The 18,522-nt window shown below is 39.8% G+C and overlaps 2 protein-coding genes across 3 annotated transcripts; both read right to left on the reverse strand.

Annotated features, from left to right (window-relative positions):
• Positions 1-501: 501 nt before the first annotated feature.
• Positions 502-7,078, reverse strand: SFT2D2 (SFT2 domain containing 2). The gene is made up of 8 exons (XM_026035894.1): positions 7,016-7,078; positions 6,636-6,722; positions 6,244-6,329; positions 5,105-5,186; positions 3,705-3,740; positions 3,516-3,574; positions 2,738-2,767; positions 502-2,103 (listed from the first exon to the last, which is right to left on the reverse strand). The coding sequence occupies exons 1-8, from the start codon at positions 7,076-7,078 to the stop codon at positions 2,064-2,066; spliced, it is 483 nt and encodes a 160-aa protein (XP_025891679.1). The 3' UTR covers positions 502-2,063.
• Positions 7,079-7,635: 557 nt separating this feature from the next.
• On the reverse strand, positions 7,636-17,896 carry TIPRL (TOR signaling pathway regulator). 2 transcript variants are annotated; one of them, XM_026035865.1, is made up of 7 exons: positions 17,752-17,896; positions 14,716-14,895; positions 13,732-13,831; positions 12,504-12,635; positions 12,068-12,163; positions 11,441-11,503; positions 7,636-9,929 (listed from the first exon to the last, which is right to left on the reverse strand). In XM_026035865.1, the coding sequence occupies exons 1-7, from the start codon at positions 17,850-17,852 to the stop codon at positions 9,780-9,782; spliced, it is 822 nt and encodes a 273-aa protein (XP_025891650.1). In that variant the 5' UTR covers positions 17,853-17,896; the 3' UTR covers positions 7,636-9,779. The 2 variants fall into 2 exon arrangements, with proteins under 2 accessions (XP_025891650.1, XP_025891651.1); XM_026035866.1 differs by lacking the exon at positions 7,636-9,929 and adding an exon at positions 11,626-11,692 and having other exon boundaries at positions 11,455-11,503.
• Positions 17,897-18,522: the final 626 nt, after the last annotated feature.

The following is an 18,522-nucleotide window of genomic DNA, read 5'->3' on the forward strand; positions in this document are numbered from 1 at the left end:
AAAAGTCACAGAGTTTAGAGACTTGCCTCACATATGGGTCCAGAAAAAGGAAATATCAATACCCTTCAATTCTCAGTCTCACCTAGCCCTTCAACTAGTTCTTCCTTTCAAGGAAAGTATTTTCAGCCCAGGGATCTTGATACTAATTTCCAGCACCTAGGCAAAAAACAGCACCAGAACAGAGCACTTGGGAAGAATCAGCTATAGACAGTGCTTTTCTTCAAGGCAGTGGCCTCACATTTTGAAGATGGTATTTTTTGTTCTAAATATCTTTGTAAGAGCAACTAGTCAAATAGAACACAGAGAAAAAAAAAAATCTCCTTTCATAACATCCAAAAAAGGATTTTTTTTTTTTCTCCAGAGGATCCTAACAGTGGGATGTACTACATTTCCTAAGGACACTTCAGTTTAAGCTTTTGAATTCACTCAGTTCCTGCTAACTTCCTGGAGGCCACAAAACTATTTGTTTTCGGTACTGTGAGCTCACACCTTTTTCCAAGTAGGTCTAGACTTTTGCTAGGTTCAAGTGTTCTTTGTGCTGCAAGCCAGGGACACACTTGCCATGCAAATGCAATGCACGAAGTGATACACCTCTGGGCAGATGTGGAAAACAAGACATGAGTTTATATGCAGAGTTCATGGAATAACCATCTTCATAGCCATCTTCAAACTCTGTCCAGCAAGACGGAGTTTAAAGGAGTTAATCAGTATCCCATTTAGCAGAAGTAGGAATCTGAGCTCAGATATTACTTACTTAACCCCTGCAGTGGTTTGTTACCCTCCCTGTGAGGGGGTAAATGATTATCCATAGTTCAGAAGAATAAGAAAGTCTAAACTGGCCTTGAAATTTGGCTGTATTAAATAATCCTAATCCAGAGGCACATTCAGCATTCATTTGAAACTAGCCCCTAGATTGTTGCATGATTTCTTGGGTAAGGCAGCCCACAGCAAATTGTCCTTTCTCCTGAAAGCAGAAGAAATTCACCAGCATGTTTGAGAGCTTGAAAGAAGCAAAACTGAATCCATGTGAAAAACAAAAAGAAAAAAGATTTGTTGGAATTTTAGCCTATTTGTAAATTCAGAAGAGAATGATGTCTTCTCCCTACTCAACACTCTGCTGATTTAACACCTTATCCCTTCACTCTATAAGCAAAAAGTTTGCTGTTTGAAAATAGACAAATTCTTTCTTAGTTTACATATTCTTTCCTCAGTTTTGTGCTTCTCATGTACTATAGCTCAGGGAGAAGAGAAGCACCTCACCTCATCTGAGAATTTTCAGTTTCTTGCCTTGTGCTGTAGTGCTGCTGGCAGTAGGCAAGGCAAAGAACCCTGGTTTCTGGCAGCTACAAAAATTCTATTTACCTTACTTTGTAAGTGCTTTCCCCATGCAAACAAGTTTTTACAAAAGAAAGTGCCCCTTTCATTCATTTTAGGAAAACGCTATCACTTTATACAACAAGTGAAATGCTTCACTGAGGAAGCATACATTTCAAATATTTACCTCGAAACAGTCTTTTCATTCAGAAACAAGCTTTCTAGCAGTATCRTAAATCTAAAATTTTGCAAGTGACAGAGAGACAACAGAACAGCAGTACTCATTACCCAAGGTAAACAGTGCAAAGATTAAGTGATACAAAGTTACTTGAAAATTTCTCGACAGGAAAATCAGATGGCAAATGATCCCTTTCTTGAAAATCAGATCTTCCAAAGTGGCTTAGTCCCAGAAGCAAGGACTCTGCTTTACAGACTTCATCCCAAACTTTCTGTGCTAATTTTGCAAAACCAAACACTTGCATGATTTTACATACTAATTATCATCACATCACACTCTGCCCAGTTCTTCTGCCAGAGTGACCTTCATTTAAATCACATGAGCACCCTGTCCTACAGGCATCATTGCTTACAAAAACAAGTAACTGTACACACTGGATTTAAGACAAGGAACCTCCAACAAGAAGCCAAAAGGCACGTGGTTAAGACAGAAGTAGGAAAATACATACACAGTGATCTTAACATAGTTCTACTATCCTTCCAAGAACTCTGTGAAGCATCCAGTATTCCTGTTAGGTCAGACAGACTGAAAGACATTTCTTCACAGCATCCCTATGAATGGATGAAAAAGAGAAAACAAAACCAAAAAACAAAAGTCATCTCAGTTATGCTGCTTGCTGAGACTCATTCCATGCAGCTACCAGCCCAATGATGCTTCTAACTTTAAATCAGCTGGCCATGCATTAATGGCCCTTACCCCATCTGTGTGACTGTATAGGAGCAGAGCAAAGTCAGGCAGCTCTGCTCACCCTGCACCAGCCCTGCAGCCCTGGGCCTCAATCCTGTCCTGAGGCAGGGAATAAGGAAGAGTGAGGTGGAAAAAGTGGGCAGAAAACTGCTTGATGAAGCATTAGACAAATACTCTAGGGGGCTGAGGAGCGAGGCACACAGAAGGAGCATTTCTGGTGAACACAGGTATTCCAAAGGCAAGTCTTAGTTTTTCTGTATAGGCTGTGCAGTTGCACACTTGAAGAGGAAGCCCTCTCATTAGGGTACATTTAAATTGTGTCCTTGCACCAGAAGAGATGCTTAATCCCATTTTCAGCTCCAATCACACCAGCTTCCCTCTCCCTCCAAACATCATCACAGGAAAAAAAACCCAAAAAACTATTCTAAGTAATCTTCAGTAATCTTCTCTTTTGTTTAAAATGACAAAAGGTAAGAGGGGCAGAAGAGGAATGCTTACCTTGCAAATGGTATGAAGGAAATGCTGTACCTAAGAAGGAACATTTTAAGAGTCACACACAGGAGGAATAACCCTCTGTTCCTCTGAATAGGTCTATAACTGTAAAATGTATATAGCAGTCCTAATGTAGCTTTGAGTTTGTGAGCCAAAAATATAAATACCTTGGTAAGTTCTCTTAGCCCAGCCAGGTTGTGAAAGAGCATGGCAAAATCATGGGGCACACTGTGAAAATATCTTAAAACAGTTTACCTTTAATACTCTTCATATTCCAGTGTCTACAGGTAGATGGGACAAATTTTGAGGGCTGGCTGGATGTTTTTAAATCAGTTCCTGTACTACACCTGAGACACTATGCAGAGTGTATAGTGACTTGAAGACAACTGATACTTAWTTTGATTAGCACACATGGGTCACTGCACCTGACAAACTGCAGACGGTCTAAAGGGGAATAGAAGAAGTCATAAACGACCTGATCAAACTAAAGTGTGAATGGGAGAGGGAGACTAGTTTTACCTCAAACTCACAGAAATTAAACAAAAATCAAAGGCATTTCTCCCRAAATGGAACCCTAAACTCCACCTCCACACTCACTGAAATAGAGTAAAGGCAGCCAAGAGCAAGAACATGCCAGCTCTTTATAGGTGCTTTGTCTCACCTCTAGACGAGCGAGGTAGACAATTCTCCTTCCTTTTAATTCTTACAAGGTCAAAATCCTCTGATAATTCAACAACTGAGGTTAGGTGCTATAAAAAATGGGTGAGGGAAAGAAATCACGTACCATGCCAGGGCAAAAAACTGCAATATGCAGAAAAGAAGGGCCAGTCCTGCATTGTGCCACTGAAAGGAAGGGAAAAAAAAATAAAACAAACATGAAAAAAAYACAGGATGGCAACTAGCTCACCATGTAAGAATTATTTTAAAAATACATTCCAATTCTATATACACACACCAGGACTTGAGTACTCACCCAAAAAGCAGCACACAGTGTTAGTATAAGGCACAACTAGAAGAGAAAATAATTTCAATGAACAAAAAAAAGATCCAGTTTTTATAGATAGAACATTATAAAGGCTTCCTTCACAGCACAGAAACAGACTACTTATTTCACAGTTTTTCAAATTCTTGAAAAGTTACCCTTATTTATAAGGCACTAGCTACTTCATTTCTGAAGTGAATTAGTGAAAAATTCCAGAAAGCTCCCAGCTATAGAGGAAGAATAGCAGGAGGTTCCTACTCCTCTTGCTACTCAGTAGGTTCCTGCTTCTTCCCACATACTCCTCGATATTGTATGTAAACACCATGCCTCTAATTTCTCTAATCTTTCCACTTCTGTTCATACCATGTGTGCTCTTTACTTTCAGGGTTACCCATGCAGTTGAAACTATGTAATTACTGAAATAATATAAATTGAAGTTTTAATCCATTTTTAAGTATTTCTTAAGGAAAGTTTCTTAAGCTGCTATCAGCTGCCTGCAKCCTCTTTACATGTTTTGAAAGAAAAAAGGAAGTGCTCATACCAACTGAATGCTCTCACAATGCTCACACTGAAAATTAAAGGCAGTTTTATACATACATCAGACAACATTACAGAACTTCAAGCTTCCCAAGAGAAAAGTRTAGGAATAAAAAGGAAGGGGAGAGGAAAAAAAAAAAAGCAGCACATGCAGTTTTAAACAAGAATGAGTCACAGAATTCTCATTAATTTCCATATGTTGTCCAATGGAGAGCATCTTCTAAAGACAAAATAATTCCAAAGGATGACATTAGTTGAATGTCGAATTTGTTTTATCATACAAGTTTTTAAACTTAAAGCTATCAGCCAACTAAGAGATCTTTCCTATTTTTGAAASTAGATAACTTGGACATAGAGATTTCCCAATTGCTTTGTCATGAAATTAGTATTTTATCAAGGCAAAAATACCTATGCAGTTACTTACAGGGCATCAGATAGGAGGTAAGATGACAAAGTGATGCAAGAGAGGCTCTTTCTAACAGCTTCCACTTAAAGCTGTACAACTTAAAAGTACAACTTAAAAACCCTAAGATGTTTCCTGTCTATCATCTCTTACTAAGCAACATGAAAGTATGACAGCAACATGACCTCAAGCACAATGAAACTATGTGCATGATTCACACCTACATAAGCCACAGAGCCTTAATGATCGCGTAGCTCATGAACCTGGCTGCAACTCAGACTTTCATAACAGGAAAAAGTGCCTATCTGGGGCTACACATACAGTAGCAATCCACAGGATGTTTTTAAAACAAGCTCTTGAGAAGCAGTCATATCAAAGTCTGCRAAAGGAATTTACAACAAAAATTGTTTCCAAGTTAACACCCAGCAAGAGGGATTCCTTTGATACCTACTAGCATAACAACAGTAGCAATCAAACGAGTAGGCTCAAACATCTTTTTCAGTTGTTTCATTGGTCCCATGAGGAAAGCAGTGCTGCGAAATGGAAAACAAGATGAACACAGAAGATCTATGGCAGAAGTGAAATGAGATTCCTGATTAGAGGAGGCTTATTTCATTGTCTGGTGTCGTACAGTTCACCAACACACTATGTTGTTAAGGCAAAAAATATTCTATAATAACAAAAGAGAGAGAATGTACAATTCCTCCCTGCTCTTCTTTGTCCAAGCTATTTATTCCATCTCTTTATTCACACAAGCAAAGCAGAGCTGTCAGACCAGAAGCATAGGTGAAGAGCAGTGAGAACATTCTTGATTCCGGCTTGCTTAACCTGCCCTCCAAAACACCAGCCCGGGCGCCTGMCCCTGGATGGCAAGCAGTCTGTATCCGTCTCTCTACGTATAGGACTATTTCATGTCTGTGCCTGATCTCCATCCCTCACCAGATTTGCATCCCTGCTTAGGGGAGGCAGTGATTAATAACATGGCAGGGGTTTTGCAAGATAAAAAGGTGCAGCTTTTATCTGAGATGGTACTTTAGTGTCATACAYAGCTGCCATACTATTCCCAGTTCCGCTTCCTCCTAWCTCCSYKTTWAKCYKMSWTAGCTTACACAGTTATGTCATTCATGAAGTCAGCAGGGTTGTGTGTTTTAGTAACCCTTACAACAGACATGGAACAAGTCAAAAAGCTTATTTCCCAAAAGAAAAAAGAAAAAAGAAAAAGAAAATACAGAATTATAGAACTCAACATGACAAAGAACTATTTTTATCCTAGGTGTTTAAAGTTCAAGGTGTAAAGCATGAGCATGATTCTTTTTTCCTTTTTTTTTTTTTTTAATGCTGATTAATGTCAAACTGGAATGCACTGGCCAAAGCAAAATAACAAGGTTTTTGTTTGTTTGTTTGTTTACACCATTTGAAGTCAGTACTGGAATAGTGTTGCTCTCTACGATTTAGTAACAAGACAGTGATCCACATAAGCAAACATTCTCACACAAACACGATGCTTTCTGCCACTCCTGCACTTTTACTTATCATTTTCCTCCCATTTCCTGCTTTTATCTGGCAAGCATTACAAACAAAAATTGTTACCTCCCAATGGATGAGATATTCCCCAATGTATAAAACACTGCAAAGAGAATCAGTCCTTTCTTTGGTATCCATAACAGACAGCTGCCCTAAAAAGAAACATAAATAAAAGCAGGGGTTATTCATGTTGCAAATGAAATATACCCAAGAAATATCTCAACACAAAAGAAGCACAAAGAAACTTTAAGTCCAGAGTGCATAAAGACACCGACTGTGTTTACTGACAAGCTTTATAAAAAATGAATGCTTTTCATCCCGCCAAAGCATCCAGAGAGGCTTGCAATGGAGCAAGGGCACACAATCAATCACCTCTGTGTATTTATCAGGGCTCTTCAGCCCCAAGCAGGAGGCTCGGGAGGGAAGGAGACCTAGGAAAAAAAAAAAAAAGTCCTTACCAAGAGAGAGCACAGACAGCCTATTGCAAAGCAGGCAACGAAGCCCTTCACTCTGGTGCCCCAGCTCAGTGAGGTTGCATCAATAACCTACAGACAGGAAAGGAGGAAAGAAAAAAAAAAAGGAAGAAAAAAAGTAGTTTACTGAATATGCTCTTGCCACATAGCAAGCTGTACATTTCCCCCAAGGCACTGACCTGCTTTGAACCTAAGCAGAGAACCCGCTTAAGCAGCGGCCTCTAAAGCCCCGCGGTAGGGCACTAGCGCGCGGGGCCTCGCCACCCCAACCGCCGCCAACYGCCGCCGCAGCGCCCCGCCCGCAGCCCGCACGGAGCGAGGGGAAGCGGGGCAAGGAGGCAGGTGCCGGGGAACGGGGCCGTTACCTCGGCGAGCCCGCTGGGCTCCTCGGCGTCCTGGCCCCGCAGCACCCGCTTCAGTTTGTCCATGCCGCCCGCCTTGGCCCTGCCCCGCGCCGGGACTACGAGTCCCGGCATGCACCGCGCCGCCGCGGCCCACCTGCGCCCGGCAGGTAAAGGGCGGAGCTGCTGCCGCAGGGGCTGCTGGGGCTTGTAGTCCGCGGGGCGAGCGCTGGGCGTGCCCTCCTCTGCGGGACGCGCGGAAGCCACGTCCGTGTCGCCAAGCGGCTCCCTCGTTTGATTTCGCTCCGACACAAACAGAACTACAAAACGTTGGGAAAATTTTATTCAGCAACATACATGAAAGCTTATAAACCGCCACCTGTTACACTCACCGCAGGACAGCTGGAGAATTCCCCCACTCCCTCCTCCCAATTTTGTATATCCGATGTATACATTTTCTTTTCACTCAAAAACGAACTCCAGAAAGCTTGCAATGCACCACTTKATTTTACAGCTTCTCCATAACCCACATATAACAACAGTCACAAGAAGTGCTCCAGGATTTACTTTCCAAAATAATCTTGTGATTTCTCCACCCTGCATGTTCCACTCAAATGCACAGCACCCAAAATAGATGGRTATCACTTATCCACACATTCAGAGATTTAAGTCCCATCAAGACAACGTATCAGCAGGTCACAAATCTGTAAGTGTGATGGRCAGCATAAAAAACACAATATAAGCTACACATGCACAGCACCCTTCTCGGCACTACGTGTCTTGTCTGTGCTGTGAGTTTCCTCCCACCACGGCCCCATCATGTTTAATGTCAACATCACTCACCAAACCTGAAATACTTTTAAGAAATGCAGATATAATTTCCTTCTCGCCAGCACTTTGCCCTCCTAGTCACTACTTGCTTTACTTCAAAATGTGTATTTTAAGCCTCTAAGGTATGCAAAATAATACATCCCTAGAATTAAACAGCGCCATGATTTACTTCCACAGGCAAAACACACCTTCAACTAAAACGTGCTACTTCCACAATAAAATATACTTTTTTTTTTTTTTTTTTTTTTTTTTAAAAGAGGAGAGAGGGACAGTAACCCCTTCAAAGGTAAGGCTGAAGGTATAGCCAGGGAAAAAAGAGGTCATTTTTACAAACCACTCCTCACAAATCTAAGTAAGCTAGGCATGTATTATTCCTATTTTTTACAAAGAACTGAGGCACAAAAGTGACATGACTTCATTATGGTTACAGGATAAATCAGTGATAAGAACTGCAGTTAGTTCCTGYTTTCCAATCATACGATCATGTCATTAGACCTTAGTGCCTCAGAGAGAACAGGGCAGGTATAGAGCAAGAAAAAGGTGAAACAAGGCAAGTTTGTTTTTATTAAAACCGCTAGCTTAGCTGGCAGTACATCTTCTTTAAAAATTTAGGGGCTTGAGTGAAGCCCCTCCAAAGAACTGGTTATAGGCTGAAGTATGCTTGGTGGGGTAGAGTGATTATGCAAGGTAGAATATTTAGAATTTTAAGAAAAAACCCTCTAGAAGATCAAAATGTTTACATTGTAATTTGCCACTTTGACATTTTCTTAAGTATTTTAAGTTTTGTACAAGGCCTGTTTTCACTTTTGCTTCTTGCACTTTGTATTCAGAGTAGTAAACCTCGATGAGGCTGTTTAGCTCCCTCATTCTTAGGGTAAACCATTAACATAAATTAGAGCTTCCAAAAGACATTTAAGTGTGAAAATATTYAATCCACAAAATGTTGAGTTAAAACTGAATGGGCACATGCACATGTTTCTATTAAAATCTAAACTTAAAGAACTTAAAAAGATGATTCAAAATTACATAACCAAAATACATGATAGCATTTCCTTCAAGCTACATAAACTCATGTCTCTCAAAATACAAATACCAGCATCCTTAAGGGATAAGAGACTAAAAACTCTCCTTACTTTGCCAGCCGTAAGCCATACTGCAATTTAATAATATGAGCATGAGGGCCACAAACCCATCACACAGGGCCACTAGCTGATATGCCCAAGAGGTCAATAGAGACAAGGCATTTCCAAGACAGCACACGACCTTGGCAGCTCACCTATTCCCAGTGAAGGTTTCCAAAGCTGCCTAGAGAAATAGGGCTGATGCACAGCACGTTTCTGACTGCTCTGGAGTTGAAGGCTTGCAAATAAAGGATTTTTATCTTTATACAGAGTCAAACAAATGTAACTTTTTTTTTTGTATCTTACAGCTATTCTGTGGTAAAACTAATATTCCTAAGAAAGAAGGCCAGATCAGAGTTTCCAATYGGTTATCGGTCTGCAGAACGGAGGAAGCAAAATTCACAGTTTAGGACTAAAAGCCCAAAATATATGCAGAAGGAAGGTTTTTTTTAAACTACAGACTTCCCTACAGTTTTGTGAACTGTAGAAGGAGCAACAAAAAACTTTTGGGGAGTGCTTGTGGTGGAGACCCATGCAATAACCCTACCAAGCCCTGAGCTAAACAGAACCGACATGCTTCATCCTAAGACACTTTCTCCACTGACATTTAGGACTGCAATTCACCACCAGTCTATCATTACCTCCAGATACAGATTTGAAATAAAAGAAGATATAACAACAACAAAATCAAAACCTTCTTGAAATAAGCTCTGTTTTCATTTAGGGCTACAMAAAAATTAGCCGAATTCTTTATTCCACAAATAGTGAAACCACTCTCCCACAACAGTAATGGGTACATGATCTTCAGTCTACTTCAAGTCCATATAAAGTCTCATTTATTTAGATTCCAAACATGTGCTTTCCAGTGATGCTTGTGGTTCAGGCTCCAACTTCTCCGGGAATTCTAGCTTTTCRCAAATGGTCTCCTTTATGGGCAGATACTGAGAGATCTCATTAGGTTCCGTGAACAGAGAAGGTGGAACATGCTAAGAAGCAAAAGTTTTACATGAAACAAATGAAAAATTTAATAAAGATGAATTTCACAAGCAGAGTTCTGGGCACYTTAATCTAAAATTCACCTTAGTTTTGAACACTTGAAGTCACGTATCACTATTAAAATTTATAACTTTAAATGTACACACATTTAAACAAACTATCCACAAACTATCAGAGAATTCAAGAGGAGCTACAATGTTTTAAATCACATTTATCATTTCAATGTAACTAGCAGTCCATTTTTTGGCCTATTCAAGATGACACAAGAGCCTCATGAGATCCCATGGTTAACGCCTTCCAGCAACTGCAGTAGAGTTGCTGGAAGTCTTCAGATTCAGCTATAAATTATCATGCTTTTCTCAGCATAGATCTCAGTTTTACTAAGTCCAAGACTACCATTGTTTAGACATTAATATGAATTAGTGATTGCAATTTCATACTTGAGTAACTTATGAAATAATAATTTCATCTGCATCTTTCTCTGCAGATGGCACAGCTTTACCACATACAAAATATCTGAAAAAGAAAGCTAGAAAGCTTGAATGTGGTGTGCCCAGAATAAAAACCTTCTATAGTGTAGAAGCGTATCCAAAATAACTAAAAATGCAACCCATATTTTTGTCTAATCCTAATATGCAAGGAATCACACTGCTGTTCCAACTACTGCAAATCTAAGCAAAGCAGAAACCTCCCTTTTTCTCCTCTACGTTTGCAAGCTAATTTGGGAAGTTATATGGGGAAAAAGTCCATATATTTCCTCTCCATTAGGAGATCCAGAAAAATATTTAACCGCATAGGGGATCATTTTAAAGTATGAGGTAAAAGTATGATCTATGTCACTTAACTTATATTTCAGAAAACAGAAAACTATCAAAAGGCTTATAAGTRGAGTTAATGTGTTTTATGCGGATCATATTATCAAGGAATGATATAACGTGCGCTTTGAAAATAAAAGTATTTTGCGAATATTTCCTTGGTAGCTTGTTAACACATTCGTCGCTTTTTAAGAGATGAATTAAAACAGAAGAGAAAGAAAATAAGCAGAATATCCATGGTCACAGTGAATAAAATTCAACAATTGCAACTCTTAAGGTGCTAACGTGAGCTATTACACTTGCACCAGAAAAAGTGAACGAGTCTGTGTTAACAAAAATCTTAACCACAAATACTGCTGGGAAACACATAACCAGCCCTGAAATTCTTGAATACAGAAAACGGAGTGCCCGATTTTATGGCTGAACAGTTCTGTTTGGAAGTCTGATAACTCTAAAGCAGAAATAGTAAATCTAGTCCCTATTCTGTCATGTGATTTTTGGGGTTGATCATTTAGAAATTGTAGTCCGCCCTGAAATAAGCCCTGTACAAGTAGAAGAGGTTTACTTCTCCAGAGGTTCAAAACCTAACATATACATTATATGTTACAGACTTACATATACCGTATATCCCACACTGATCATAAAACCAACAAACCAAATATATATATATATATATTTAAAAATACCTTTAAACTTGATATTTTGCTTTCTCTGGATGTATATTCTCGTAACATGTAGGCCTTGTCAGCCTAATGGGAAAAAAAATGCAAAAAATAATTATAAAAATATAATTTATTATCAGTGCAAGATGAGCTCTGTAAATGCACTGGTTTTGGTAATCATTAGAATTTGTTTAATCAAAGATTCTCACCTGGGGGACAAGAGGAAGGACTGGAAGAAGGTTTAGCAATCTTGGTTCCTTCCCCAAAGTCCCTTTTCTGTTCACAAGAGAACTATGATTAAATATACCTGCTAATTTTAACTCAGCTGAAACTCCTATAATCAGTATTACTGGAGCTAAACAGAAAAAGCAAATCACAATTATACATTCTATATTGTTTATAAGATGCCTAGACTCGGTGTTGTATGGACAGTTATTTGCAGGGTGGAACTTGTAGCCACACAATGGACAAGTCAAGAAGATATACCTGGAAGCCAGGAGTTTATAAAATACAACTGAAAGTTCAATTCAGCAACATTTACTCCTCAAAACATCAGTATTAGGTTGCAAGAATAACAGCAGGTCTTCTCTGAAAGCAATACTTAAAGGAAACATCTGTAAAATGCAAACAATATAAAGAATAAGTGCTTACCTCATGGTGAAGTCTTGTATCATTCATCCTGATGAGCACACCATCAACTCGCAAGAAAAATCTCAATAACACAAAAAAGCTGGAAGGCATAACTCTCTGCAAAAATAAAGATATTCATTTCAGGATATTGCAAAATTCTTACTTTAGGAATGCGCTTTTTAGGTCAGAAGCTCAGAAATACTGAAGCAACCAAKAAAACAAGACGAATATATCATAGCTTTCAATAGCATTATAATTGCAAAATTATAAAGATTATAAAATTACAAAAACAAAAGAACAAAACAAAAACAAACAAACAAACACCACACACAGCCCCACACTGCACTTACATTTTCAACTTTAAATCCCAGAAGGAATAAAGGCAAAAACGACTACATTTTACATGCATAAACCAGCTGGGTGAACAAGCCTCTTGCACGCACCCCTCAGTACTCACTATTTTAACACTCAAACTAGATACTCCATGATCATGAAGTTCATCTTCAAACAGAAGGACTTCCTCAAARAACATAATTTGCTCCCTGGCTTTCAATTTCTCTGTGTTTATATGTTCCTTTGTAGGTACAACCTGAAGAACAAGATAAGAATGTTTAGCACCTTGATTAGATGTCAAGATATGTAAAACTATGCATCTTGAAAATGCTACACTTGATAAATTTCTAAAGGGAAATACTTTAGAGTGGTTGGCTAAAGACATACAGAAAAGATAAAGCTAACACCAAAGTTTTCAAGAGGAAATGTTAACCACACAAAAATCCAAAGTGGAAAATTCTGAAAAAAATCACCTCCAGGAAACAGGCTTGTTAAGGTTTCAGTTGCAACAATTCTGCCTGCAATCTGCATTTAGAAACATCAGAAGAAATTCCAAGTTTAACATATGATTGGCAATTCTAGGTTATCAGTAGTAYTCTGCACACTTGCCATTTCTAGAAAACTAGAAGCCCTGAATAGCTCTGTAATAAAGTCTTCACAAAAAGAAATAGTATTTTTTCCATCTTGTGCTCTCTATGCAAATTCATACACTTCTGCCCCTAAAGACTTTGAGTACACAAGCTGGTAGTTTTATCTTGTACTTTCAATTCTGAAGTAACTTATCTACAACTAAATCAATTCTAGTGAATTAATATACTGCTTAGTAACAGCAAATAGAAATTTGGAACATCAATCCTTCTTCAAGTAAATAAAGACAAGGGAAGATCTGTCACATTTTAAATATGAGTTACTTTTTCAGAAAAACAAAGCCACTGAACGCAGGCAGACCTGGGTACCTGATCACAAAACCCACAGCAAGCAACACAGAGTAAAGGTACCAGAGAACTATGCAGTTGAGACTGATTGTATCTGAGAAGCTCAGGACTTCAAAGAGGGATTTGGGAAGCACAGAGGATTCTTGTGAGCTTTACATCTTCAAAGGAGTTCTTAAACAGGGACATTTTTTTTACATAAGATGCTTAAAAATTTAAGATGAGGCATAATTCAATAAAAAAAAATTAAAAGGACCTCTGAGACATGAATAGCCTAAAATATACTTTGAAGTCTGAAACTTTTCAGTTCTGTGAACCATATAAGATTTTATATAAGCTTCCTGAAAGGGAAACCATAGTTTAAAAAAGTGCTCGACTGAAACACTATGTAATAAACATTTAAGGAGAAAAATAAGTCACCTTTAATGTTACAGTGTCTCCCAACAATGTTCCTTTGTAGTCCGTTGTGTAAGTCCAATCATATGGTTTGACAACTTCCTTAGTGTGCTCAGGTTCACTCCTTAACAAAGGAAAAAGGATTCAGCATGCTGTGTCATCACTCTTTGAAGAAATTACAACCTCACATAAGACTCATGTCCCCATTTTTCAGAAAGTTAAACATCGTCCATGCTAGAATTATGTCAAGATCAAACTACAGTGTCACTGCTTTCACAAGATCTATGTTATTCGGCAAATTATGAAAACAAGATCAGAATTTCCATGCAAGTCCTATCTTAGTCCTACCAGTTAAAATAAAGGTTTTACTTCATGTTTTTGAAAATTCTATAGCTCAACATCCTTTCTTCTTTAAGGGACAGAAAGCAATGCGCAGACAACTCGCAGCTGTTAAAATTGATGTGTAGTGTTAACAGTTGCGGGTTGTCTGCACATTGCTTTCTGCTCCTTAAAGATCAACAATCAAAATTGTTGTTAAAATTAATGTGAAGTATAGTGTTAATAACAATTTTGATTTCTCTTCATGATTTATTCATAGGTGCTCTCCCACTAATTTGCTAAGTACTAGGCAGTACAATTAGTTTTTATGCATAGTAATTACTCTTGAATGTGTACAGCATTTTGCACTTTGAACGTCAAAGGACACAGTCTTGCAATACTTAGGACCTTATGATTTTGAATAGGAACAAGATTAAGTCATGTTAGGTGCCAATTTATTTTAAGAAAGTTTCAATATAACTTAAAAATATAATTAGAAGAGTTCAACAGATAGGATGATTATGTGAAAAAAAAATAGATGACTTTTACAATCCCATGGTACATCTATGGCAGGAAGAAATGCAACATGATATTCAAGATTTCTACTTCTCAGCCTGTACCTTTAACCGCTTTATCCCAGTTTCCCCTATAAAACACCAGCACTTGCCCACTAGTTACAAAATACTGTACCTGCTCTCTTGCCACTCCTCTGCACAAGCCACTTTGATCATACCTTGGCAATTATTGACACATTTTAAAGCATCTGTTGCATTGAACTCAATTCCAAAACCACGGTCATGTTGTATTCTTAGAATATTGTCTCCAAACATCATTTCTGGCAGGGAAGGCATGTGCAATTCGTCAGCCAACCTGCACAGAGAAAGGAAAAGCTTAGATGAAGAGACATTCTGTGTGGGCACCAGCCACGTAAAAACAGGCTATGTCTTTGAATAAGGAAGTATAGTTTGGACCACAATTACWTGAAAGCGATAATATCAATATGGTTTTACAAAATTTTGTTATTTTCCCCTATTTAAAAGTGTCATGAATTGCATCATTGATCAAAAGTGTCTTTTCCAGTGTAAGAGTATTCCTAAATCTCTCTCTCTCACACTTTATCATATGGGGGAAAACAGAAGTATCAAAGTAGCATAATTTTAGCACCTGCCAGACAACAGAGAAAATCCTGGATGGTCCATGAGCTACATCTGCAGGTTCTTGAGTAATCATTTAAAGAAAGAGCACTTATCCCCAGCAAGTTTAAATCACTACACAGCAGGCCATACTTCTATCCATAGAAGCCTACAAGAAGAGGCTGAAAACAACCTGAGCAGACTACGTTATTCTCTACAAGGTTAGGAAGATAGTGATTCAAACATAGCAATATGCACTAGTATTAGCAAACTCCAAGCACACAAGCCACCGATTTTACACGTAAACACACACGCACACACTTCATATCTACACTGAACACATCCCCCACAAGGCTTCATGAACTTCCACCCCATCTCTACCTAACTGCTTTAGCTTAAAAAGAACAAGAACTTTGAAAGGAAGAAAACCTTAAAAAATATATCTAAATAAAAGGAAGAAGAAAATTGCACCTCACAACTTTTCTTTTGATAAATAGTGAGATGTTTCTGCAAGAAAGTGTTATTTCTGTAGCAGTGCATACATTACACTGACAGATTTGAAGTGAAAATAGCAGATTCACAGACCTGATGAATAAAGGTTTTCCTAGAGCAGGTCGCCTAAAATTTTAAGCTACCCATTTCATCCAGTGCAGCCCCTCATGCTGCAAAAAACAACTCTAGCCCGTTACAGAGCTCGGCACCTATGGCATATTTAATCCTTCACCTTCTTCACAGGTTGCTCAGGGTTTTTTGTGGCATATGTTTGCTAGAAATAAAAGTCCTGCAGGGAATAACTATGTTATCCAAGTAATAAAATACCAGGCAAAATTCCAATAGAAAATGGGGAGTGCCTCTTCAGATTTGATGCAGAGGAATTGTTTCTTCTTCGGACTCTCATGCCAAGAGCCAAGATCTGCTCGCAAACAGCTAATTTTGGTCTTCCCTACCCTGCAAAGTCTTTTCTGTTCTTTCAGTCTTGAAAAACATGGAGAAGAATGAAGATAATTTATTTAGGAATGAAAGAAAGCAAGATTACCAACATAATTGTTTATTATAAAGCAGCTACAGTTTAAAAAAATCSAAGAGTTTAGAAGAGGGGCACAGGATATAACCTGGCTTCTAGATGACTGTTCAACCCTAGCTCCAGGTCACACATGATGAAAAGTGAACATCCTCCTGACTGTAAAAACACAGATCCTCATCTTTGTGAACTAGCATCTTGCAAGAAAAGTCTTCACAAACACATCTGAAAAATGGGATATAGTATAGCCCAGATAAAGTTGAACTGTATGTATTGTCCTCTTTACAGGAGGATCATTAAAATATAAGTTTTTTTATGTAACTACAAGAACATTGAAGCCACTCAGTGATTGTTTTATCCATTGAGCATAGGATAAAGAAATGAATGTCATCCACCTAAAATAAAAAAATAAGTGTGTGTTTATGTGTGTGTATATATTTCTTTTTTCTTTACATAAAACAGGGGAGAAAAGCGTAAAGCTTCAAGAGATGAGAATTTAGCAAACAGGCTTACTCTGAGAGAAGTTACAAGCAAGATGAACCTAAACACATTTAGGATGACTACTTGAATTCCCATCTATTTACTACAAAAACACAAACAAAGTGGGATCTGACCAATTCACCTGCCTGTAAGCAAGGCCATGGCTCTAAACAGCTGAGCTGGCCAGWGCTACAGTAGCAAATTTGACTTCAAGTACCTCATGCTGACAGGGGCATTCTCCCAACTGTTTTTTTACAGCAGTGGAAGCAACTACTACAATCACAGAATCACAGAATATTCAAGGCTGGAAAGGACCTCTACAGATCATCTAGCCCAACCTTCCTGCTCAAGCAGGCACACCTASAGCATGTGGCACAGGGCGGCATCCAGGTGGGTTTTGAAGACCTCCAGAGAAGGAGACTCCACAACCTCCCTGGGCAGCCTGTTCCACTGCTCTGTCACCCTCACAGTAAAGAAGTTCCTCCTCACCTGGAGACGGAACTTCTTATGCTCCAGCTTGTGGCCATTACCCCTCGTCCTGTCGCTGGCCACCAGTGAAAACAGCTTGTCCCCTTCCTCCCTGCATTCTCCCTTCTTGAACTTACACACATTAATCAGATCCCCTCTCAGCCTTCTCTTCTCCAGAGAAAACGGGCCCAACCAGAAAGTATTTCCTGCATTCTTAATGAAATCCACTACCTTAAAAGGGCCATTAGCATTGAACAGTTTATAGGGATCAATAGGCTAGAACTGATAAGGCCCTTAATTATTCATTAAAAAAAAATTTATTGAATAAAACAAGCTTGCAGGCTCACAGAAGCCCACATTTCCAGCAACAAAAACGTAAACAGTTACTAAATATAATAATAATAGGTTATTAATATAATAATTATTAACAATTTTTATTATTATTACAAATGTAACGCCTTTTTATAACCTGAACGACCCCCCTTCTCCAGCCAAAGCCCCAAGGCTGCACTCGCAGAAGGAAGGAGGGCAAAAAGAAGGAGCTGCAGGGAGCCAGAGCCCTTCTCCCGCCTTAGGGGCCCCGCTCACTTCGCGCCGCCCCGGTCCGGTCCGGTCCCTCCTCACCTCTCGGCCTGCGCCGACTTCATGATGTGCGTGCGGGCGGCGCTCAGCTTCCACGGCCCGAAGGTGAAGTCGCGACGGCTGCTCTGGAAGACGGGGTGCATGATGATGGCGACGGCCCCACCGAGCAGGAAGCAGCGGCGCGAGATGGGTGCGAGAGGCTGCAGCTGCCGTTAGCCCCGCCCCGCCGGCGGCCGCTAACGCTAACGGCGCCGCTAACGCCTCCGCGCGCTTCCGCTTCCAGGTCGCTCCGCGCGCAGCCGCAGGAGGCGCCACATACAGGGCGGGAGCGGAAAGGCGGCCGCGCATGGCACGTGACGTCGCGTGAGGGCGGCCAGGGCGCCATGATGAACGCGGGCAGACGCCCGAAGTCCCATAAGAAAGGGTCGGTGGAAGCACCTAAAAACTTATCGGGATGGGTGGATGCGCGCGCTCTGCTGTTTGAAGAAGTACTTTCTTTTTAAGCATCGCCAGAAGGACAGAACTCCCCAGGAAACTTGCGTAGTGCATGAGCCCCGCTTGCTGCTCTGGAAGGTGACGGCATCGCCGCCCGGGGAACGCGACACGCGGCTCTCATGGAGCTGCGGCGCTCCGAGAACCGTCGTCTCGTCCTGAATTACAGAGCGAGGCAAAATCCTGGATTGCAGAGCCAAGCTGCTATCGGGAGCGGTTGTCCTCTGTACTAGGGGTCTTGCCGGGATACAGGGAAGCTCAGAATTAGGAATGCATGGGAGAGAAGGAAAAAAAAAAAAAAAAAAAAAAAAGGATTTGGTT

This window comes from Nothoprocta perdicaria, unplaced genomic scaffold (genome assembly GCF_003342845.1).
Source record: "Nothoprocta perdicaria isolate Ctin4 unplaced genomic scaffold, notPer1 scaffold_169, whole genome shotgun sequence".
NCBI lineage: Eukaryota > Metazoa > Chordata > Aves > Tinamiformes > Tinamidae > Nothoprocta > Nothoprocta perdicaria.

Excerpts from the sequence above, each read along its gene's own strand:
- SFT2D2 (XM_026035894.1), bottom strand. The coding sequence starts at position 7,078 with ATGGACAAACTGAAGCGGGTGCTGCGGGGCCAGGACGCCGAGGAGCCC. Across the intron at positions 6,330-6,635 it reads GCTGTCTGTGCTCTCTCTTG|GGCAGCTGTCTGTTATGGAT; the intron begins GTAAGGACTTTT and ends GTTTCTTTTTAG. Across the intron at positions 2,104-2,737 it reads TCCTTCATACCATTTGCAAG|GGATGCTGTGAAGAAATGTC; the intron begins GTAAGCATTCCT and ends ATCCATTCATAG.